This window comes from Aaosphaeria arxii, assembly GCF_010015735.1.
Source record: "Aaosphaeria arxii CBS 175.79 unplaced genomic scaffold BU24scaffold_3, whole genome shotgun sequence".
Taxonomy (NCBI): domain Eukaryota; kingdom Fungi; phylum Ascomycota; class Dothideomycetes; order Pleosporales; genus Aaosphaeria; species Aaosphaeria arxii.
Genome location: NW_022983476.1, coordinates 599,806 through 619,254, shown reverse-complemented (window position 1 = coordinate 619,254; position 19,449 = coordinate 599,806). Strand labels below are relative to the sequence as shown.

The window sequence follows — 19,449 nt, the reverse complement described above, 5'->3', positions numbered from 1 at the left end:
ACTCTCTGCTAACGAAGAATGTAATAATGTGGAAATGGCTTAGATCAAAGTTCGACCAATCGGTGGGGACGCACGTGATGCAGCACTAACACACACACCCAACAGCCGAGCGGGAAATGGAGTAACAGTTAATCCGGTTGGAATTCGCACATCAGGCGCTACTCATTTTCGAACCATCAATTTTCAACTTCAAGCGGCCGACCTTTTTCGACAACCAATTCCGTTTCAGCACCCTATCGTCTCGACAACCGGTCAAGATGAAGCTGAACATTTCCTACCCTGCCAATGGCACCCAAAAGTTGATCGAGGTTGAGGATGAGCGCAAGCTCCGCGTCTTCATGGACCGCCGTATGGGACAGGAGGTTCCTGGAGACAGCGTCGGCGACGAGTTCAAGGTGGATACAACCACAACAAGAGGATAAATCAATGGTATACTGACTTGTTCAAAGGGATACATCTTCAGAATCACCGGTGGAAACGATAAGCAGGGTTTCCCGATGAAGCAGGGTGTCATGCACCCAACCCGTGTCCGACTTCTCCTCGCGACTGGCCACTCCTGCTACCGTCCCCGCCGCACTGGTGAGCGCAAGCGCAAGAGTGTCCGTGGTTGCATCGTCGCCGCCGACCTTTCCGTCCTCGCTCTCAGCATCGTCAAGGCTGGAGATGCTGAGATCCCCGGTCTCACCGATACCGTCCACCCCAAGCGCCTCGGTCCCAAGAGGGCTACCAAGATCCGCCGTTTCTTCGGCCTCAGCAAGGAGGATGATGTGAGTTTTCTCATAGCTTCCTCGCCAATCCTTCTCGCGAAGGGTTGAGCCAGTCAGCCCTCGATTTCGAGGGTTGCACTGTGTATAAATTTTATATTATGGGATATTATCTAACACCAGAGAAGGTCCGCAAGTTCGTCATCCGCCGTGAGGTCCAGCCCAAGGGCGAGGGCAAGAAGCCATACACCAAGGCTCCCAAGATCCAGCGTCTTGTTACTCCTCAGCGTCTCCAGCACAAGCGCCACCGCCTTGCACTCAAGCGCCGTCGCGCGGAGGCTTCCAAGGATGCTGCCGTACGTATACCGAATTGACTTGACTTATAACCTTTGACTAACAAATGGTATAGAACGAGTACGCTCAGGTCCTCCAGAAGCGCATCCACGATGCTAAGGCCGCCCATGATGAGGCCAAGAAGAGGAGGGCTTCTTCCATGAGGCATTAGGGGAAGGATATGAGTGCATGATTTATGCTGGATAAATACTCGGCGTCCGGCTCGAAAAAAAAGGTGGTGCCGGGGTCTCCAACTTGGAACATTCCGGATTTCTAGGGGCTGCTTCATACCAGGGAATGCTCGGAGAGCAGTGGTTTCTCGATAGCAATTGCATCAAACTTTCAATGCCGGTCCCAATCGCCGTTCCAGTGTGCTCGTAGCGTAGCATTTTATGACAATCATCACTACGTTGCTCTACCTACCAGCTCCCTCCGTTTCGTGATCATCCTACGAGGACCAAAAGTGTTCAACGACTCTGAGTCGACTGACCTGCCATTCCAGTTGACAGTACTCTTGACTCGCCAGACCGTCTAGTTCATGAACTTTGTAGTGTACAATTTACGTCGGTACTCTGCTCACTCAATTTGACCAAGCCAACTCTGAAAGCTCACAATTCGCCCTCCATCCTGCTTCAATGTTCTACTGGCAGCAAAACTCGATTTCATCTCAGCACAGGGACCGAACTAATTACCGTAAGTCTTACTAGATATGAGCCAAGCGAAACGAAGCCATCTTCAAATATGTTCAGGGCATTTGGCTTCCATGGAATTTCGATTGTTATTCACACTTAGAGCGGCACAATTAACCCAAACATTTTATTACCCATATGTATGCTCCAAGGAAGAACCGATTGCTATGATAGTCCCTGAAATGAATACGTCGTTGCGGACAGCCCAGACCACACCAAATCCGAGAAACACCATATGTGGTTGCTGCCTAAATTCTATGCAACCACCGTCTCTAACGAACCTCATCGACTACCAACAACCCCAACCGAGCCAGCAGAATCACGCTTGCTGTTCCCTACCCAACCGACCTTAACCTCGACCCTCACGGCCTGCGGAGGAATCTTGTACATGATCAGATACTCGCCCCTATGAAGCAGCTCCTCCCACTCCGAGAGCGCGGAGTTCTCGTCCCGGCCCGCCAGCAAATCCGCAGCCCTGAAGACAGGCCCGCGAGCAAAGTATTTGGTGTCGATCGTCACGACCAAGGTTTCTTCGTTGTACATCTGTGCGTAGCGCTGTGCGATGTATTCGGCGTGGGCCTGGTTGTCGTACACGCTGATGAGTGGCGAAGAGATGTTGGTCTGGCCGAGGAGGTGGGCGAGAGCGAACTGGCTGAGGTTGGCGAGCTGGTTCAGGATGGTGGTTTGGTTCTTGGAGCGGAAGCCTGTGCCGAAGGAGTAACGGGTTTGGGCTCCTGGACGATGTACCCGGAACACTAGGTCCGGGACGGAGGTTGGTGGTGGTGAGGTAGGCGATGGCGGAGTGTAGGACGTGGATCGATGATGATGCATTGCTGTTTGATTGTGTTAAGAACGGTTCGAATGGTTGGTAGAATTGACATACTTTCAAATTGCTGTGGCCAAAGACGGTACTGGTTGAGCAATGTGTTGATACTGAAATTGAGAGAAGAAGATGATGTATGAATCGAAGTGTTGCGTACTGAAGCAGAGTTCACAAGACTTTGAATAGAATATATATGATTCTATCCGTGGATCTATTCTTGACTCTGATCTCAAACTCAAGCTTGGAGAGCCACCTCATATATAGGTTCCGCGACGAGATAAGTACTTAAGCAGCTCCAGAGAATTTAGCAATCCTATATACCTTGCCTAGGTCAATTGAACTCTGTCTTGAGAAACCAACTGTGGTCGTAGAACGCAAGATCCCGAATAAGTGGGCCAAACTTCCAGCAACTTGTGTTGGTAATGATACTGGTGGAGCAGAGTTACTCGGCATTGATCGAAAATTCCCAGCAGATAGTCAAGTATGGAAACATGCTGTTCTACTCGATCTTCTGCATTGAGAGGATAGACTGCAGATGTGACAAACGCGTTGAGCCAGGGAGCAGGTAATAGGGAGAAGAGAAAAAGATCCGTGATGACAGGGCGAATCTTGCATTTGTGGAAGCCATAACCCCAATTTATGACTTCTTGACTGAATGCTGGGGGGATCGCATTCCATTTTTCCAAATAATTCTAACACAACAAAACAGGTTGTGTCGTTTCGACTCCTGGTAGAAAGGAAACATGATGTGCCATTTTCTGATTGACACATGTACGATCAGATCGGCGCAGGCATCTGGCAGTTTGGGACGGCCTGTGGCAGGTGCATTAGGTCCAATTGATCGTTCGATGGTACCGGATATCGGTAGATATCTCTGAGTAAAGAGTATCACTAGTCCATAGAGAGAAGAATCAGTCATGTTGTCAAGTGGAGGAGTCTGAAACTGAATGTGAAACTTTGAGCATAACGGCATTGTATATTATAAAAACCAGAGGAAGTTGCAACAGCATCTTAAGATTCTTGGGGGAAAAGTGATTAGGACACTACCGAGAGAAATGAGACATGTTGCCTTGTCTCCATGCTCGAGTGTGGAAGCAAATTTGGACCAGTGAGGGAAACAAAAAACCGGGCACTGCATGTACAACAAAGCAAACAGCCGCATGTACACCTATCGATCGCAGCCGCCATATATGTGATGAAAATCTCAGGAGAAGGACCTTAGTTCCGGGCGTGCCGCTCATCTATAGACAGTATCGTCGCCTCGCCTCTGTACTGCCTAGACGCTTGGGTGTGGCGTCGTACAAAACAAACGACGAGAGTGATTTGGGGCCGAAATCCCAAATCCTGTCAAACCAATAATCAACATCAAACAAGCTAGACATACAAGGGTTGAGATGCATTCGGTACTGCTTTGATATGCGGTAACACGCTGTGAACCCGTTTCCCCCGTATGGCAGCATGCAGCTATCTTGGAAGATACTGTTACACTTTCCTGGGCGTTGGGTCGGGGATGAGGGATAGCTTTCACCGCATGTCGTCCCAGGAGAAAGGAAATGTGTAACTGCGGTATTGGATAAATCCAAAAACCGTTTTTCTGATGATCGTACGGAGTAGTCATCAGTGTACTTTGGGTGAAAGTCATGTCCACGTGAGTTGGCTCGACCTCCGCAAATGCACTAAACCTAAAAGGGATTTCGAGCTTCTCACTCCAGAGTTTTGTAGAAGAGCACAGGATCACACCAACAAGACCGCAGACAGCTGCAAACACACACGACACCGTCAATAGTACGCCAAAATTAGTCCAAGCCGTTAATACGAATATTCCCTAACCTGTGGACAGCCCCATTGTCGGTTCCAGGCCTCTCAAACGAACAGGTTCTCTTCACATCCGCTTCTTCACGGTCCAACAACGACGGTACCCTTCCGTAAGATGGCGTTCTTTCGCATTACTCTGATGCGCTCTGGTATTGGCCTACCAGCAAAAACACAAGGCGTACTCAAAGCACTCGGCCTTCGAAAGCGAATGACGACCGTATACCACCCTGTTACACCCTCCGTCGCCGGTCAGATCATGCGAATTAAGGAATTGGTGGACGTCAAGGAAGTCAGCCAATCTTTCACAAGAGAACAGATCAAGGCATCAAGGAAACCTGATCCAGGATACGTTATCGAAAAGAGCAGTGCGCGAATAATGAAGGAAAAGGGTGTGTTTTAGGCTTGGAACGACGTATGCTGGAGGATACCATTGATTAAGGAAAACATTCAAAGGAGTTTTGGATCATACTTTGGCGTGTACGATTTGTAACAGTATGGTTGTTGGAAGTTGGGGAGTCATCGCGCTCCTTACTCCAAGACGAAATAATGCAACGAATTCGCGGTTCACTATACTTGCAAGATAATTCTGCATTTCTCCCCCAAAAAGGAATGCAATACCTACATGATGAACCGATATGGTTCTCTGTGAAAGGATCAAAGGGGACTACACTAGTGCAAGAATGCCTCGCAAAAAATCATGACCAGGCGAATCGGCATTGACGAAAGCGCACGGGGGTAGAGTACATCTAGTCTTGCATATGTAAGATTTGTTGCCAACTAAGTGTGGATCTGATAGTATCTATATTAAGGCCTTGTGTGGATTGGTTTTTCACACTGGTAACTAATGGAACCATTCACAGAATTTAACTCGCCCGGAATGCCACGCCATATCCATAGACTTGTGTTCTCAAAATGCTATGCACCTGTTTCTGCGCAAAATCATGTTGCACCGCGATGAAGAGGATAAGCTTCTGCGTAGTCCTGTTCGTTCACACACATCATTTTGTTCACTATCGCGGGTCACATCAAAAGGTCCAGTTTCAATGGAGTATGCAAATTTCTATTATCTCCAAGTACTAATACAGTCTATCCCCGTCTGTAACTTTGTATGCTTCTATCTACATTTCTAAAAAGGGTTCAGTAGATCCGGGGTGAGATCTCTGACAGAATAATAATGGGTTATCGAACCTTACGCTCTATTTACATAGGATTTCCAAATGTGTAAGTTCCATGTGTGTTTTGGGGGCTAGGTGCTTAGCAGGCCTTGGAGACCTTGAAGCCACCAGGCACGAGGGTCTGGAAAACACCCTCAGGGTCGTACTTCTTAGAGACGGCCTGCAAGAAGTTGACATTCTCCTCGCCGTATCCGCAAATTGGCTTCTGGTTAGGGGTAGCGAAGTTCTGGTACAAGAAGGGGTGGTCGGTTCCCTTCTCGACGGTGACGGCTTTGGTGGCAGCGACCCACTCTTCGGCCATCTGGTACATAGCAGCGTCCTGGGCCTCGTCGAGCCAGCGGGGGGTGATGAACGCGACCATCAAGTCATCCTCCTCATCCTCGAGACCGAGGACGTTTCCACCACGAAGAGCAGCGTGGGTACCGTCAATCTTGGAAGTGGGAACGTAGAAGAGGACAAAGTCGAGGTAATCGACAGTCTTGTTGTACTTCAGGTAGACCTGGTCGGAAGCGTTGTGCACAGCGTACAAAGTTTCGGGGTCGTTCTTGAAAGTGATGGTAGCGGAAGTATCACGGAAACCATCAGCCTGATTGGTGTCGAGCTCAGTGACGATTGAGCTGAGAGTACGCGAGCCGACGGTGTTTGCGATCTGGGGTTGGATGTCTGTGAAGGGCTTCAAGCCGGTGGCGTTGGCAACGTTCTCGACGTTGGCGATTGAAAGAGCGATAATGGCTTGGCCAGTAGCAGTGTATGTGACAATGACTTGAGCGCCGTTGCTGGGCTCAGTGTTTGCGATCTCAGTGAAGTTGGTGAGAGCGTCGAGGGTGGCGTAGGCGGTATCAGGCATGTAAGGCGCAAGGATGGCACCTCCCCAGATCTGGGGTTGGTCGATCGCTTGAACATCGACACGAGTGACGATTCCAAAGTTGTTGGTTGCACCCTTTAGGGCGCGGAAAAGGTCAGGGTTGGACTCCTGGTTGGCATCGACGATTTCACCAGAGGCCAAAACAACTTGGTAGTTTACGACGTTGTCAACGACCCAACCGTGGCTTGACAGCAGGTATGACTCGCCGCCACCAGTGGAAACCCCACCGATACCAGTACCTCCACATAGACCACCGGGAACGAGAAGAGCAGGATCAGTCGAGTTGCCCTCACCAGAGAACTTCTCGTAAACCTGACCCCATCGGGCACCAGGCCCAAGGTGGACTACCAAGGTCTCCTCGTCGAGTTCGATCTCGTTCAAGGCACCCAAAACGATAGAGACACCTCCATCAATGTTGTTTGCGCCAGGGATGGGGTTGTGTCCACCTGACTTGATGGAGAAGGGGCAAGAGCCTGCTGCAAGAGTTTGAACACCCTTGGATACATCCTCTGCAGACTGGGGCTCGAAGACGCAGCTAGGTGCGAGGATGCTGGTGTTGGACCATCGTTGAGTGTTCAACTCAATGTAACCCGTCTCATTGGTGGTGAAGACTTGAGCCGGCAATTCATTCTTCAGAGCTTGGCACTGTGAATCATATTAGCGAGCTGTATGTAAGTACCGCTTTAGGAAATTGACGCACGCAAGATGCATACTCTGCTGCAACTTGCGTTGCTCCAGCAAGGAAAAAGAGAGTCTTGGAAAACATGATGGAAAAACGAAAACAATGCTGTGAAACGATTGATAAACAACGCTCGTATGCTATTGGATGGTTTGTAAGGATTCCAAGTCTTGGGGGGTAAATCTACTTTTATGTATTCACGCTTCAGGCCCCCAAAGGCGGTGGGAGTAAGCACTCGGAAATCGGAGGTCGGAGGTCGGGACGGGGCTGTCATATGGGTGTCAACGCACCGTACGGTGCCCGCGTAGTACAGCTTGATTGGAGCTGTATTTTTGATCTACAGTCGGGTGATTCAGACGGATCTTGGTGGCACCTTGCAAAGCTTATTGTACCAAGATGACCGTCCGTACGCGTGTTTCGAAACATATGAGCCTTGCGATACAGAATGTGAATAAGATCGAGCGCTTCCTTCCAGCAAATGGAGAAATTAATTAGTCCACATTCTCATTTTTAGATACACTTTTCAGCCTTAATTCCTTCACCTCATTCCATTCCAACCATATTCAAGATGACAGAAGCGTGGAAAGCCTTGTCGCACTGCCTGCCTAAGCTCAACGCCAATGACGAGGCTTGGTGGCAATTGACCGGCCAACACCTCGCCTCCCTCGTTGATGCTGCCGGTTACTCAATGGAGAAACAGTACGAGGCGCTACTATTCCATTACCACTGGACCGTTCCATACATGGGTCAGGCTCCTGGGTTGGTTGCCCCCGAAAACCTCAAGTGGAAATCGCTTCTAGGTCTTGACGGAACCCCAATTGAGTACTCATGGAAATGGAATACCGCCTCCCCCAACTCCAAACCCGGCATTCGCTATGTCGTTGAGCCTATCGGCGAGTATGCAGGCACAGAGGTCGATCCGATGAACCAACAAGCATCACTCGACCTGCTCCACCGCCTCAAGCCAATCCTGAAGGGCCTCGATAACACATGGGCTCAGCACTTCTTCTCTACCCTGTTTGATCATGATAATGCCAGGATCATGAAGGAGGCGGCTGCTGGAGGTCATTTGGCCAGCACCATTCATCTCGCCGTTGAATACAACGACAAGGGCACTGCCGTCAAGACTTACTTCTTCCCCCGAAAACTAGAACAGGGTGGCCTGATGCCTATGAGTGACTGGAAGTCCTCAGTTGATGCATTGGAATTCGAACCTAAAGATCAGAGCAGCCCTGCACCTGCTGTCTTCCAGACACCCGCTCGAACTGCACTAGACAACTACCTTGCTAACAACGCTTACGGAAAGCATTTGACCCCAATCTCCATGGCCATAGACAATGTAGCACCTGAGAAGTCTCGCCTGAAGTGGTACTTCCACACCACCCAGACCAGCTACGCTTCAGTCCGCGACACCATGACTTTGGGAGGCCTGATCAAAGGCGCTAAGGTTGATGCACTCCTCGACGATTTGAGAACCTTGGTCAACGTCACCAACGGTGTGCCTGAAGACTTCCCAGAGGATGCAGAGGTTCCTGCAGGATCGGAACTCGAGGTCACCTGCGACTTCGGTGACTTGACCTCAGTCCTCAGGGGTTACCTCTACTACTTTGATATCGCCCCTGGCAAAGAGACTCCAGAGGTTAAGATCTTTGTGCCAACAAGGTACTACGGCCGAGACGACCTCACGCTTGCCAGGTCTCTCACCAAGTGGATGGAGAAGAACGGAAGAGGAGCACATTGTGAGAGGTACATGTCCATGTTGGAGGGCTTGGCCGGTCACAGAGACTTGAAAGATGGCAAAGGCTTGCAGTCGTATGTCAGCTGCTTGTTCAAGAAGGGCGAGCTCGATGTCACGACTTATCTAGGAGCTGAAGCGTTCCATGAGGGACGCACCGCCCCAAAGCAGACACCAAAGCGAAGGGGCACGTTGAAGCGCGATGAGTGGTATTGATCTGTGTGCGGGTCATTACAGCAAAACCAAGTCGATTCTTTTTTCTTTGGTGTTGGTGGGTTCACAAAGTGCAAGCGAAGGTTATGATTTTTAGATTACGACACAAATTGAAATAAAATTTTGTGATTTTCCTTTTTGAATCTGATTATCCAATGGTGACAGTAATTAAAATTTCTTCAATAATCATTAATTTTATAGTATCTTAGCAGTGACTCTCTCATCCCCATTAAGAAGCAAGTTGCTTCAATATTTGGGTTGGGGATAGTTATTTCCGTATTGATGCCACTACCAAACAGATGAACCAAGTCACCGTTGACTACCTCTTGTTGTGCAAGTTTTAGAGGAACTGGGCCATGTCTTGTGAATGGTTCCATATAGATATTGATGTACTTGTCGACAAAGAATGATAGGAATGTATCCCTTCTTCTCAACAGTGCTCACCTTCATTCTATACATGAAAGTGACGGACTTTAGCATACTGAACTTGCAAATGATGGGAGGAGAACTTTATTGTTTTTCCTTTCAGGTATCCGCCATCTGCAATTAATGCTGCCAAATTCCACAGAGACTTTTGAAAACTAGCCGTGCGCACTAATCTTCTAGAATTCTATACTTGACGGACTTGCCGACCTGGAAATGCCCGTTTGAAGTCCTGGTCAAAAGGCCGCCTAGCATAAGCAGCATGGAAGCTACGCCAAAAAGCACTTTAAGCACCACAAGCATTCTAAGTCGCTCTTGAGTCTTGAGATCGCAATGTGGCTGTCCTAAAGATGTTGCCCGACGCTAATAGATCGATGGAGGTAACCTAATTGAGGCAATGAGATCCAGCTACTAATCCTCGATTGTATCTCCAGCAAAAGCCACCCGCTTTGTAGATCTCCTGCACAAAGGCATTGCGGGCATCGCCGCAGTCTCCACTGCGGGAACCTCGTACTCGGCAATCACAGCTATGCTCCAAATGCTCATGGTCGAAGCGTCAAGTATTTCGTCCATTGCGATGTAGACATGCGACGTCGGATTTCAGAAGGAGAATCTGCTTGAAGCCTGCAGTAGTCAGAGTTTCAAAAGATCTTTATTACCGATTATAACCTGAGAAATATCCTCGAGGCTGCTTCTCCCTAGCGACCGCAACGTAAGCACGATCTCCAGCTTGGGGTTGATTGCTTAAATTACTTTGGCGCATCCCCCAGACCGCCACCAACACTAGCCAGAGGCAAAATTGTCGATGCTAGCGGTTGTAACACTGGGGAATGGTGAGGACCAGCAGAGTTAGGTTCGAGTAGTTTATACGAGTTGTTTTAGAGTGGCAGTTGATTGCGACACCATATTGCAGCTCTTCCATTTCAGCCTTCTCGCTACAAGGTACAGCGCAGATACCACAAACTAGAAAGCTGAGATGGGGAGTCGGCGCCAAAGTTGAACGCCGAGTTGTTGCGCATAAGCTTCGGGGATTATGAACCTTGTCGTGTCCAAGCACGCTGGCGATGCACAGAAGCCTTCCTTCGTTATGTCATAGTTTTCGGTTGGACAGGCAAAGATGGTAGTTAATTTTTTCATAGGATGGAAAAATGAATTTGCGCCTGTTGCAGTCAGGAAGTGAATCCTTCTGAGGTGGAATAACGTCCGTAACAGAATAACGTCCGTAAAACTTGTTGCAAACTATTGAACGCGTCCCAAAATTGGTATGCATACATAAACTTGCTCTGTCAAAGAGTTAGGGCCAGGGTTATGAGCTTGGCTGTCATGAAGGGTGATGGCAATGGAGGGTTAGGTGCCTAAAGAGTAGTTGGTACCTATTACTTGCATTGGCGCATTGTGGTTTCGTATTCGCATCCGTGCTTGGCTTGAATAGGTTATGAACTGTGCTAAATGGGATGGCTTTTGAGATATGGTCATGATATGTTTGGCAATGTGTCGGAGCGAGCACAGGATCGGTAGTCAGCCCTTAGGTTTGTACCCTGCACATTGACGCGACTGCGCATACTCAGGTCCGACATCCGTTCTCGGTGAGTACGGTATCATACGATCTACAGGCAAGTCGGGCCTTGCATGTCCACTGCGTAAGCTGCGGACCACCATGAAATGCTCAACTTTGTTTCGAGAGATGGAGGTCGGAGAGTCCTGAAGAACAAGCTCACTGTCCGTTTCGTTCAATCTGTATCTTGTCCGTTCTCTACCATTATTGTTGTCCGTATCCGATCATATCATCATGCAATCAGTCTTCGAGAAACAGCTGGAATCGCATGCTATCGACTTGGGCAGTGCGGTTCAAGTCCTTGCCGACCAATGTCGGGACGCGGGCATTGGGGCATCGGATTGCTCTACGAATGGTGCAACCCCCGAATCTCGCACTCGCACTGTAGGGAGCATTCTTGCTACGGTGGGCCATCTTCAGACTCTGTTGTTCCAACTGGAGCCGACACTTTTCCTCCAACAACTCGCTAGCCAGGTCAGTATATTCCTTCCTCCGTTATCTTCCCCCCTTTTGCCTTCTTCTGAGAGGCGTCGTCAGTCAAGCTTTTTTCCATTATTCCAAATGATGGAGGAACGGAAGGAATGCAGAAGACGCCACAATGACATGACGAACGGAACGCATCGTGCCGCTACAATACCCTCAGTCGAGCCGATTCTAACACTTGCATAGAACCAACTTCTCGCATGTCTCCAATGGCTAGGAGAATTTCAAGTTCTTGCCTTCGTCCCACTTGGTGCAAACTGCAGTGTGCCAATCAAGGACGTGGCTGACCTTGCGGATGTACCCGAAGCTCACTTGAGCCGAGTGGTGAGGATCATGGCTATCGCAGGCTTCCTGCGCGAACCTCAACCGGGCCACATAGAACACACCGCATTGTCAGCGAGCTTTGTCACTCGTCCAGCCCATTTGGACGCCGCCATGTTCCTCGCTGAGACGATAGCACCGTCCGCGTTACACATGGCAGCGGCATCGCGACAGCATTCCACGGCTCGAGCATTTGGTTTCGGCGCCGATGGCAGCGCGTGCGATGCAGGTGACAGCGCGTATACCCTCGCGACAAGGGGCTCCCCAACGGAGGATTCGACCTTCCAACTCGCATTTGAGCGGAGAAAGAGGTTGCAGCGTCAATGGCCCGCCTATCTCAATAGCGTGGGAGACACCGACGACGCTGCCGCCGAGTTGCTTGGTCAGTTGGACTGGATAGGTCTTGGGAACTCATGCGTCGTTGACGTCGGTGGCCCCATCCCAGGCAGAACCAACACAGGTAACAGATGTGCCATCCAGGCATTGGCAGACCTCTACCCCGCGCTATCGTTTGCTGTCCAGACCGAGGATCCGTCTGCTCCAATATCGCCTTCATTTCCTGACCCTGGTCGGAGGATCTCGGTGCATAAGCGGCCCAACGGCGCGCCGCAGACGATCAAGGATGCTGCCGTTTATATGGTCCGCCTCTCCACGTCTTCCTCCCCACCCATTGTCCCAATCCGAGAGAGGATACTATCTGAACTCCGGTCCCATCTCAGGGTCCTGGAAGGGAACAGATCAGCTCTGCTCATTCTCACACCGCGTCTTCTACCAGATCCAGGATCCGTTGATGTGCAGGTTGAAAGCATGGCTCGTTTACGAGACCTATCCCTGCTACAACTAGCGAACGAACGCGACCTCAATATGCAGGAGCTTATGGATTTGGTCGACAGTGTTCATGATGCAAACGGCCGCCTGGTCGTGATCAAACAGCTCCGATCTCGGAACTCTTCTGTGGTGGCTTTGGGGATTCGTTATCAGTCTCACTCGGAGAGGCCACTTAATGCAGCTTAGATGTTGTGTCCACTAGGGCAATGCTTTAGATAATACAGTTAGGTTTTTCTAGAAATGTTCCATGCATGGCATGATCGATAGTTCCCTCAACGTTCCCCTAGTAGCTTGCCTTACGGCCCTAGATGGAAACCTCTCCTTGACCTTTGCGTATTTTGGGTTACGAGATCTCTCCTCCAATGCCGGATTCATGCCCTAAGGCTAACCATAGATGTGCAAATCCTTGGGCTTCATACCCTAATGCGTTAAGAATAGGCTCATTTGACGCCTGTGCGATGCATGCGTAGGTCATAATGGAACCGGGATATGATCTTGTCGATATCGCATAGAAAGCGACGCCATTGAACGTGCAGGAAATTGGAGCTAATCATTACTATGACCTATGTAATGACTCGTTGCCCTTTCGCTTTGGGTGGCTTTTGCTAATATTCCTATTGGCCGCCAGGCAACGGCCCTCGCAAGGTTGTTGTATGCAGGGAAACGATCAGTGTCTACTGCAAAAGTGGTTCACCTCTAGTAAGCACTGGCGTCACAGCCACCCAGTGTTTCCAATGTCATAATAATACGGGACATACTCCTTTCGAATAGTGCATTGGGATATCTAGTACCAAAAGAATGAGTACCAAAGTTGCTGTACCAGTAACATTGCTTCATGTATAGATGCTATTTGATATGGGTGCATATGTATCTCGCATTATCCTCGCAATCTCAAACACGATAAGATTGCATTTCATGGTTCTGTAGATCCATCACCGCCTTTCCTGTTTTCCAAAAGCCTCCCGGGGACTTAGCTATCCATGGTGGAGAATAACCTGGCGCCGTGATGCTTGATTCTGTAAGATCTACCGACGATCTTTACCCCAAAACGCAGGGCACCTAATATATTTCGGCAAATAGCCTTGCGAGCAGACGGTGTTGTGCGACTTGAGGCTGAGATTTGACCACGAGCAAATGTCTCCATGCTGCAAGTGCGGAACCCTGAAAATGAGGTTGATAGCAAAAGTGGCATTGGAATGGGTGAAATGCCTCCCTCCCCCCCGCTAGAACCCTGTCAGACACAGTACCACCTGCCCATCCCTAGATGATCACGGACTGCTCTCCAGTCTCTCACGCTCGTGGTAATCCCCACTCTCCCTGCAGACCCACTTCCACGGGCATTCTCTCTCACCGAGTTAGTGGCTTGTAGGTCTGTGCCCATAAGCAGCTGTGCATAGTGCTTGAGAGGTCTAAGCTGGCTTGCGCGTGCATGGCTCGACGTAACAGATGTTGGAACATCAGAATCAAATATCAAAAGGCATGGACAGCTCGTTCTTTTACCTGTATCAAAGTCTACATTCAATTCACATCTCAATTCAAAATGTTCAGTTCAAACCCCGCTACCACTGCTTCTACCCCACCTGCTCCTGCACCTGCACCGAAGCTGCGTGACAGCTGTGAGGCTTGTGCAGCATCGAAATTAAAATGTCACAAGCAAAAGCCTACATGTTCCCGCTGTGCTAAGCGTGGGATCACCTGTCAATATCTTGCAACCAGGCGTGCTGGCCGTCGGTACGACAACAATCGTCGTCCCTCGGAGCGAAGACGACCTGAGAGCTTTTCCCTTCCTGCCGAACCTCAATTGGACCCTCTCGACTTGAACAGTTGGTTTGCTGCGGAAGCCGCAGCCAGCTCTGGAGATGACTTTCCACCCATGCCTAAGACTGCGTCATCGGTCTCGACAACGGCCTCGAACCCTTCCTCTGGGCTTGACTCCACCATGCTCACACCCGTTGACTTGAACGACATGATGACTGATATCGACGACTACTTCCTTTCTCCTACAAGTCTATGGATGCCTGACTCTACTGGTACCGACATGTTGGCTCCATTGGACGCCGACTTCTTCAACATGCCAAGTGGAGGCATGGACCCAACCTTCAACGACAACATCAAGACCAGCCACAGTGTATCAAGTCCTGATTCAGGTATTACCGACTTGAAGAAGCCCATGCCCGAATTGAACCTCGACATCTCAAGCTTCACTCAAGGCTTTTCCAGTTCATTCGGCTGCTGCATGATGCAAGCCATGTGCTTGCTCCAACAGCTATTCCCCCAATCCATGTCGACTACCGAGACATCTTGTGAAAACACCAAGATGAAGAGTGCAGGGAACAGCCCTTCACCACCCCCAGAGAAGATGGCACCACCAATGGAAGCCGTCATTGCCACAAACAAGCAGGCAATTGATGCTGTAGGCACCATGCTCGAGTGCTCATGCGTACAAAGCGGTTATTTGCTTGCCATCTTGTCACTCATAGTATTCAAAGCCCTAGACTCCTATGATGCTGCTGCGAACTCCACTCAACCACGGCTGGAAAATCCGTTGGATGAGGATTCGCGATACACGGCAGCTCAGTTGGTGCTCGGAGAGCTCCACCGGGTTCAAAGGCTGGTCAATCAGCTCTCGGGGAAGATGAAGGAGCACATCAGGGCGGCGGGAATTGTTCCCAATAAGGACTTGATCAAGGCCGAAGCTGGTGTCGATCAACCCATGGGCGATGCCTCCATGCCATTTTCGGAAAACATGTTGGAACAATTGGAAGCCGATATGAGGCGGAGACTAAAGAAGCTCTCTCTGTCGATGGCTTCGTACCTGAGGAGGGACTAATTGAAGACATGAGACGTCGAGTGCATAAGTTCACCGACGATATTCTCGAATCAAGTTTGCCTCGCATTGACTGCATGGCACATGATCATTTGCGTTACGATTCTACGGATTTCAAACTGCATTATCAACCTTATAGAAGAGCGTTGCATTGGGAACGGGGAACGGAGTTAATGAGCAGGGATTTGATACCACTGCTACGGATGCGATGATATTTTTTGATTGAGATGGGATTGTGCGGACCTTTGCTATATACACTTCGCTGAGATATCAGAATTTCATAATTTTCTACATTACAAGTGCTGCCTTATTTCGCTGTGTATGCCTGAACTGATTTAGCTATGCGCAAACCAAATATCCATTTTCAACGAATGAACCATGGCCAACTTTGATTCACGATATGTGGAGATTAAACAGGTACCTGTAGATCCTCAAAACAAAAAAAAGACGAACTATCTCCACTTTTCAGGCCAGTTCAAACATAGGACTAGTTTGCCTCGTAAGGCGGAAGAACAATAGCTAAGCACCCGAGGCCGATGTGGTCGGAGGTTCAAACCTCGCCACCAGCCACGCATGTGGCCTCCCGGGGTAACGCGCACCGGCCAAGGTGACAGGATTCGGTATAGGTACCCCGACGTCCGATTGTCCTTAGGTGTAAGAGCGTGTTCGGTGTGGGGTCCTACGGACTCAGTCACTACCGATCAGCAGAAATGGTTGTGTATTTGAAGGTATCGTGAGATGCATGGAACTGAGTTATAGATCATCTACTCAGCATCTGCACTTTCATACAATTGCTACTCCTCACAACTACTTCTTACTTTGATATCTTCTTTGAAAAGTTTCATCTTCTTCACGTAATCTTTAAACATGTCTGCCCCTTACATCCCCTTCCGCCTTGATGGCAAGGTCGCTCTCGTCACTGGCTCTGGACGAGGCATTGGAGCTGCCATGGCCACCGAGCTCGGCCGCTGCGGTGCCAAAGTTGTCGTCAACTACGCCAACTCTAAGGAGTCTGCTGAGAAGGTCGTTGAGACCATCAAGAGCTTCGGCACTGAGGCCATTGCCCTCAAGGCCAACATCCAGAACGTTTCCGAGACTGCCAAATTGATGGACGAGGCTATCGCTCACTTCGGCGGACTCGACATTGTCTGCAGCAACGCCGGTGTCGTCAGCTTTGGACATCTTGGTGAGGTTACTGAGGTAAGTTCAATGTCATGTAGTTGCGCATGAGATGGGCACTTCCATGAAGGCATCCTTGACACACAGTTACTGATCAACCAATAGGAGGAGTTCGACCGTGTCTTCAACATCAACACCCGTGGCCAGTTCTTCGTTGCTCGTGAAGCTTACCGTCACCTCAACAAGGGTGGCCGTATCGTCCTCATGTCGTCCAACACTGCCAAGGACTTCACCGTCCCCAGGCACTCCGTCTATGCTGGCTCCAAGGGCGCCATTGACTCCTTCGTCAAGGTCTTCTCCAAGGACGCCGGTGACAAGCAGATCACCGTCAACGCTGTCGCACCCGGAGGTACCGTCACCGACATGTTCCACGATGTCGCCCAGCACTACATCCCAGGTGGCGAGAACTACAACGCCGAGCAGCTCCAGGAGGTAAGTTCACGCGCGATGTTTTACACCTCACCGGTGCTCGAAATACAAGTGATTCATTGAAAGCTAATCAATTACGAAATTAGATGGCCGCTCACGCCTCCCCTCTTCACCGAAACGGATACCCTCTCGACATTGCCCGCGTCGTCTGCTTCTTGGCCTCCAAGGAGGGCGAGTGGGTCAATGGCAAGACCATCACCATCGACGGTGGTGCTGCATAAACAGCTACATCCCATGATCACTTTCATGTAATAATGAGCACTTTTGTTTTGGAACTATAGATCTTTTGGGCTGTGCATGGTTATACATTTAGATAAAATATATATTTCGAAGAGAGTTAGCAATTCAAAGCTGTTTTGCGCACAATGTTTGGTTCCCTACCATGGATCTTGTGATTGATGGCTCTTATCATATGCTGTAGCGATTGGTGAGCAAGCAATGCACCGATTCGCTATCATTCGCCATGAACGAGAGATTAGGCTGTCTTTTGTCTTAGCATGCTTGTTACCCTGCCTGGTCGAAATCATCTCATGCAGCACTTGCATTCGTTCAGACCTCGTTTGCGACGAATTCGCCAACGGAACGTACATTTTGCATGGCCTTGTTGGTTCCACATTATTGCACGCGAACAAAAATCCTACAATATGCGACTCTATTGCTTCATGTGTTGGGACTGTTCGTTTACGCAAAACTTTCCCAAGAAGTATAAGCTTTTGTGGGGAAACATAAGTGCAATGATGCTATCGACGAATCCTTCCGGCAATTTTCCATTTACGCCTGAGGCATTGAAAGACAGAGGTATGCTATGTCGGGTCAGATGGTTGGCCAGGGTGGGCGGTGTGTTTTCAGCTTATTACCCCTCACATTGATGATCTCCTTCACGCAATGTGAGAATGTTGTACACGCGTAGGACAACCACCCAATTGCTGTACACACAAATAACTGTGTGCCTACCTCCCTACCAGTCTGTCTCGCAGCAGCCACCGCAATCTCTCGAGATCGCCACCTACGTAAATCATGTCAGCATCGTAGCGAGAAACCCCCTCGACGAAGGATTCTCAAAGGATCGGAATTCGGTAAGGATCAAGGGTCGTTCCGACCGACATTGTAAGATGGTCAGACCCCCGAGACGGCCACGCTGCCCACGCACCAACCACCCCCCCATCGGCCCTCCGAGCTCCAAGTCCAATGCCCCATTGAGCGTTCACTGCGGAGTCGCGAAAGCGCTCGTAGCGATGGCTGGCCTTACGATGCAGACTGCTCCGAGACGGAAGTCAGATGGCGTGTGTGGGACATGTGAAATGCATGGGGATCCTTCCAATTTCAGGCTCGAATTGAATGATTTCACTTTTGACTTTTGGAAATCATCTTTTGATTGCCAACCCGTTATTGTTTTGAGCAGCTGACCCCATTTTCCCCAACGAGTATTACGAGCGACATCAAATTTTAACCATGTCGAAGCTTCCATCAATTGAAGGTGGGTATTGTTTCCTACCCTTGCACTAGGGAAATCATGAAAAGTTCAAGATGCTGAATGCGACGATTGCGCAGACATCCTAGGCTGCCAGGCCGCCCTTTTCGAATGGGCTGAGAGCTACGACAGCAAAGACTGGGAGCGCCTCACCAAATGCATTTCCCCCACTCTACGCGTAAGAACCCACCAACACCAACACCCATCCAATTGTCCTCACCCCTCCTCCCCATAATTAACGCCCTCTTGCCTAGATCGACTACAGCGCCTTTCTCAACAAACTCTGGGAAGCCATGCCCGCCTCCGAATTCATCGTCATGGCTTCCAACCCCCATGTCCTGGGCAACCCTCGCCTGAAGACGCAGCACTTCGTCGGTGCGTCCAAGTGGGAGAAGGTCAGCGATGACGAGGTCAAAGGGTACCACCAAATGCGCGTGGCGCATCAGAAGTACGCCGACGACGCCCTGACGGAGGTCTCTGTCAAGGGCCACGCGCACGGCAGCAGCACCATTTTCTACCGCAAGGTGGAGGGCGTCTGGAAGTTCGCGGGCGTCGAGCCGAATATCCGTTGGTCTGAGTATGACCACGATAAGATCTTTGAGCACGGCAAGGAGGAGGATCTATGATAGGGTTGTGGGAGATGATGGGATAGATTTGGCTGGGATAGAATTAGATTTAGAATAGAAAGAAAGCATTTCAGAAGATTGCGCAATGAATAATTCTATTATCTTTCCTCACCAAGTGACTATGACTTAACTATTGGCCATTGGGTTTACAACTGAATTATTACTGGATTTGGCAAGTTGAGTTCTACGTTAGGTTAATGCGGCCAAATATGGAAGTTTGGATTCCATTGTTCGAACATTCTAAGTCCCTAATGTAAACAGGTTATTTGATCTATG

At 49.6% G+C, this 19,449-nt stretch overlaps 10 protein-coding genes across 10 annotated transcripts; 8 read left to right on the top strand and 2 right to left on the bottom strand.

Moving 5' to 3' along the window:
- The first annotated feature begins 198 nt into the window (after nucleotides 1-198).
- Nucleotides 199-1,496, top strand: BU24DRAFT_366583 (ribosomal protein S6e). The gene is made up of 4 exons (XM_033524313.1): nucleotides 199-395; nucleotides 450-767; nucleotides 893-1,060; nucleotides 1,114-1,496. Exons 1-4 carry the CDS (start codon nucleotides 258-260, stop codon nucleotides 1,207-1,209), a joined length of 720 nt encoding a protein of 239 aa, XP_033385391.1. The 5' UTR covers nucleotides 199-257; the 3' UTR covers nucleotides 1,210-1,496.
- Nucleotides 1,497-1,933: 437 nt separating this feature from the next.
- BU24DRAFT_420078 (uncharacterized protein) lies at nucleotides 1,934-2,751 on the bottom strand. Its single transcript, XM_033527391.1, has one exon. It carries the CDS (start codon nucleotides 2,555-2,557, stop codon nucleotides 2,009-2,011), a length of 549 nt encoding a protein of 182 aa, XP_033385390.1. The 5' UTR covers nucleotides 2,558-2,751; the 3' UTR covers nucleotides 1,934-2,008.
- Nucleotides 2,752-4,286: 1,535 nt separating this feature from the next.
- Nucleotides 4,287-5,222, top strand: BU24DRAFT_420075 (uncharacterized protein). Its single transcript, XM_033527390.1, has 2 exons — nucleotides 4,287-4,334; nucleotides 4,390-5,222. Exon 2 carries the CDS (start codon nucleotides 4,480-4,482, stop codon nucleotides 4,762-4,764), a length of 285 nt encoding a protein of 94 aa, XP_033385389.1. The 5' UTR covers nucleotides 4,287-4,334; nucleotides 4,390-4,479; the 3' UTR covers nucleotides 4,765-5,222.
- A 194-nt stretch (nucleotides 5,223-5,416) lies between these two features.
- On the bottom strand, nucleotides 5,417-7,545 carry BU24DRAFT_420074 (6-hydroxy-D-nicotine oxidase). Its single transcript, XM_033527389.1, has 2 exons — nucleotides 7,105-7,545; nucleotides 5,417-7,049 (listed from the first exon to the last, which is right to left on the bottom strand). The coding sequence occupies exons 1-2, from the start codon at nucleotides 7,168-7,170 to the stop codon at nucleotides 5,619-5,621; spliced, it is 1,497 nt and encodes a 498-aa protein (XP_033385388.1). The 5' UTR covers nucleotides 7,171-7,545; the 3' UTR covers nucleotides 5,417-5,618.
- On the top strand, nucleotides 7,487-9,146 carry BU24DRAFT_420073 (dimethylallyl tryptophan synthase GliD1). Its single transcript, XM_033527388.1, has one exon. The coding sequence runs from the start codon at nucleotides 7,652-7,654 to the stop codon at nucleotides 9,032-9,034; it is 1,383 nt and encodes a 460-aa protein (XP_033385387.1). The 5' UTR covers nucleotides 7,487-7,651; the 3' UTR covers nucleotides 9,035-9,146.
- A 1,886-nt stretch (nucleotides 9,147-11,032) lies between these two features.
- BU24DRAFT_420072 (uncharacterized protein) lies at nucleotides 11,033-12,887 on the top strand. The gene is made up of 2 exons (XM_033527387.1): nucleotides 11,033-11,483; nucleotides 11,679-12,887. The coding sequence occupies exons 1-2, from the start codon at nucleotides 11,244-11,246 to the stop codon at nucleotides 12,825-12,827; spliced, it is 1,389 nt and encodes a 462-aa protein (XP_033385386.1). The 5' UTR covers nucleotides 11,033-11,243; the 3' UTR covers nucleotides 12,828-12,887.
- Nucleotides 12,888-13,912: 1,025 nt separating this feature from the next.
- Nucleotides 13,913-15,760, top strand: BU24DRAFT_420070 (uncharacterized protein). Its single transcript, XM_033527386.1, has one exon. The coding sequence runs from the start codon at nucleotides 14,182-14,184 to the stop codon at nucleotides 15,469-15,471; it is 1,290 nt and encodes a 429-aa protein (XP_033385385.1). The 5' UTR covers nucleotides 13,913-14,181; the 3' UTR covers nucleotides 15,472-15,760.
- A 575-nt stretch (nucleotides 15,761-16,335) lies between these two features.
- BU24DRAFT_407124 (putative versicolorin reductase) lies at nucleotides 16,336-17,297 on the top strand (the record flags this gene model as incomplete). The annotated part of the gene is made up of 3 exons (XM_033525796.1): nucleotides 16,336-16,668; nucleotides 16,753-17,079; nucleotides 17,163-17,297. 3 exons carry the CDS (start codon nucleotides 16,336-16,338, stop codon nucleotides 17,295-17,297), a joined length of 795 nt encoding a protein of 264 aa, XP_033385384.1.
- Nucleotides 17,298-17,887: 590 nt separating this feature from the next.
- On the top strand, nucleotides 17,888-18,661 carry BU24DRAFT_142339 (uncharacterized protein). The gene has a single exon (XM_033521147.1). The coding sequence runs from the start codon at nucleotides 17,970-17,972 to the stop codon at nucleotides 18,480-18,482; it is 513 nt and encodes a 170-aa protein (XP_033385383.1). The 5' UTR covers nucleotides 17,888-17,969; the 3' UTR covers nucleotides 18,483-18,661.
- BU24DRAFT_460141 (putative scytalone dehydratase) lies at nucleotides 18,529-19,173 on the top strand (the record flags this gene model as incomplete). The annotated part of the gene is made up of 3 exons (XM_033531794.1): nucleotides 18,529-18,553; nucleotides 18,628-18,725; nucleotides 18,802-19,173. 3 exons carry the CDS (start codon nucleotides 18,529-18,531, stop codon nucleotides 19,171-19,173), a joined length of 495 nt encoding a protein of 164 aa, XP_033385382.1.
- Nucleotides 19,174-19,449: the final 276 nt, after the last annotated feature.

Excerpts from the sequence above, each read along its gene's own strand:
- BU24DRAFT_420075 (XM_033527390.1), top strand. The coding sequence starts at position 4,480 with ATGGCGTTCTTTCGCATTACTCTGATGCGCTCTGGTATTGGCCTACCA.
- BU24DRAFT_420074 (XM_033527389.1), bottom strand. The coding sequence starts at position 7,170 with ATGTTTTCCAAGACTCTCTTTTTCCTTGCTGGAGCAACGCAAGTTGCA. Across the intron at positions 7,050-7,104 it reads CAGCAGAGTATGCATCTTGC|TGCCAAGCTCTGAAGAATGA; the intron begins GTGCGTCAATTT and ends TATGATTCACAG.
- BU24DRAFT_420078 (XM_033527391.1), bottom strand. The coding sequence starts at position 2,557 with ATGCATCATCATCGATCCACGTCCTACACTCCGCCATCGCCTACCTCA.
- BU24DRAFT_366583 (XM_033524313.1), top strand. The coding sequence starts at position 258 with ATGAAGCTGAACATTTCCTACCCTGCCAATGGCACCCAAAAGTTGATC. Across the intron at positions 396-449 it reads GCGTCGGCGACGAGTTCAAG|GGATACATCTTCAGAATCAC; the intron begins GTGGATACAACC and ends ACTTGTTCAAAG. Across the intron at positions 1,061-1,113 it reads AGGCTTCCAAGGATGCTGCC|AACGAGTACGCTCAGGTCCT; the intron begins GTACGTATACCG and ends CAAATGGTATAG.
- BU24DRAFT_420070 (XM_033527386.1), top strand. The coding sequence starts at position 14,182 with ATGTTCAGTTCAAACCCCGCTACCACTGCTTCTACCCCACCTGCTCCT.
- BU24DRAFT_420072 (XM_033527387.1), top strand. The coding sequence starts at position 11,244 with ATGCAATCAGTCTTCGAGAAACAGCTGGAATCGCATGCTATCGACTTG. Across the intron at positions 11,484-11,678 it reads TCCAACAACTCGCTAGCCAG|AACCAACTTCTCGCATGTCT; the intron begins GTCAGTATATTC and ends ACACTTGCATAG.
- BU24DRAFT_142339 (XM_033521147.1), top strand. The coding sequence starts at position 17,970 with ATGTTGTACACGCGTAGGACAACCACCCAATTGCTGTACACACAAATA.
- BU24DRAFT_420073 (XM_033527388.1), top strand. The coding sequence starts at position 7,652 with ATGACAGAAGCGTGGAAAGCCTTGTCGCACTGCCTGCCTAAGCTCAAC.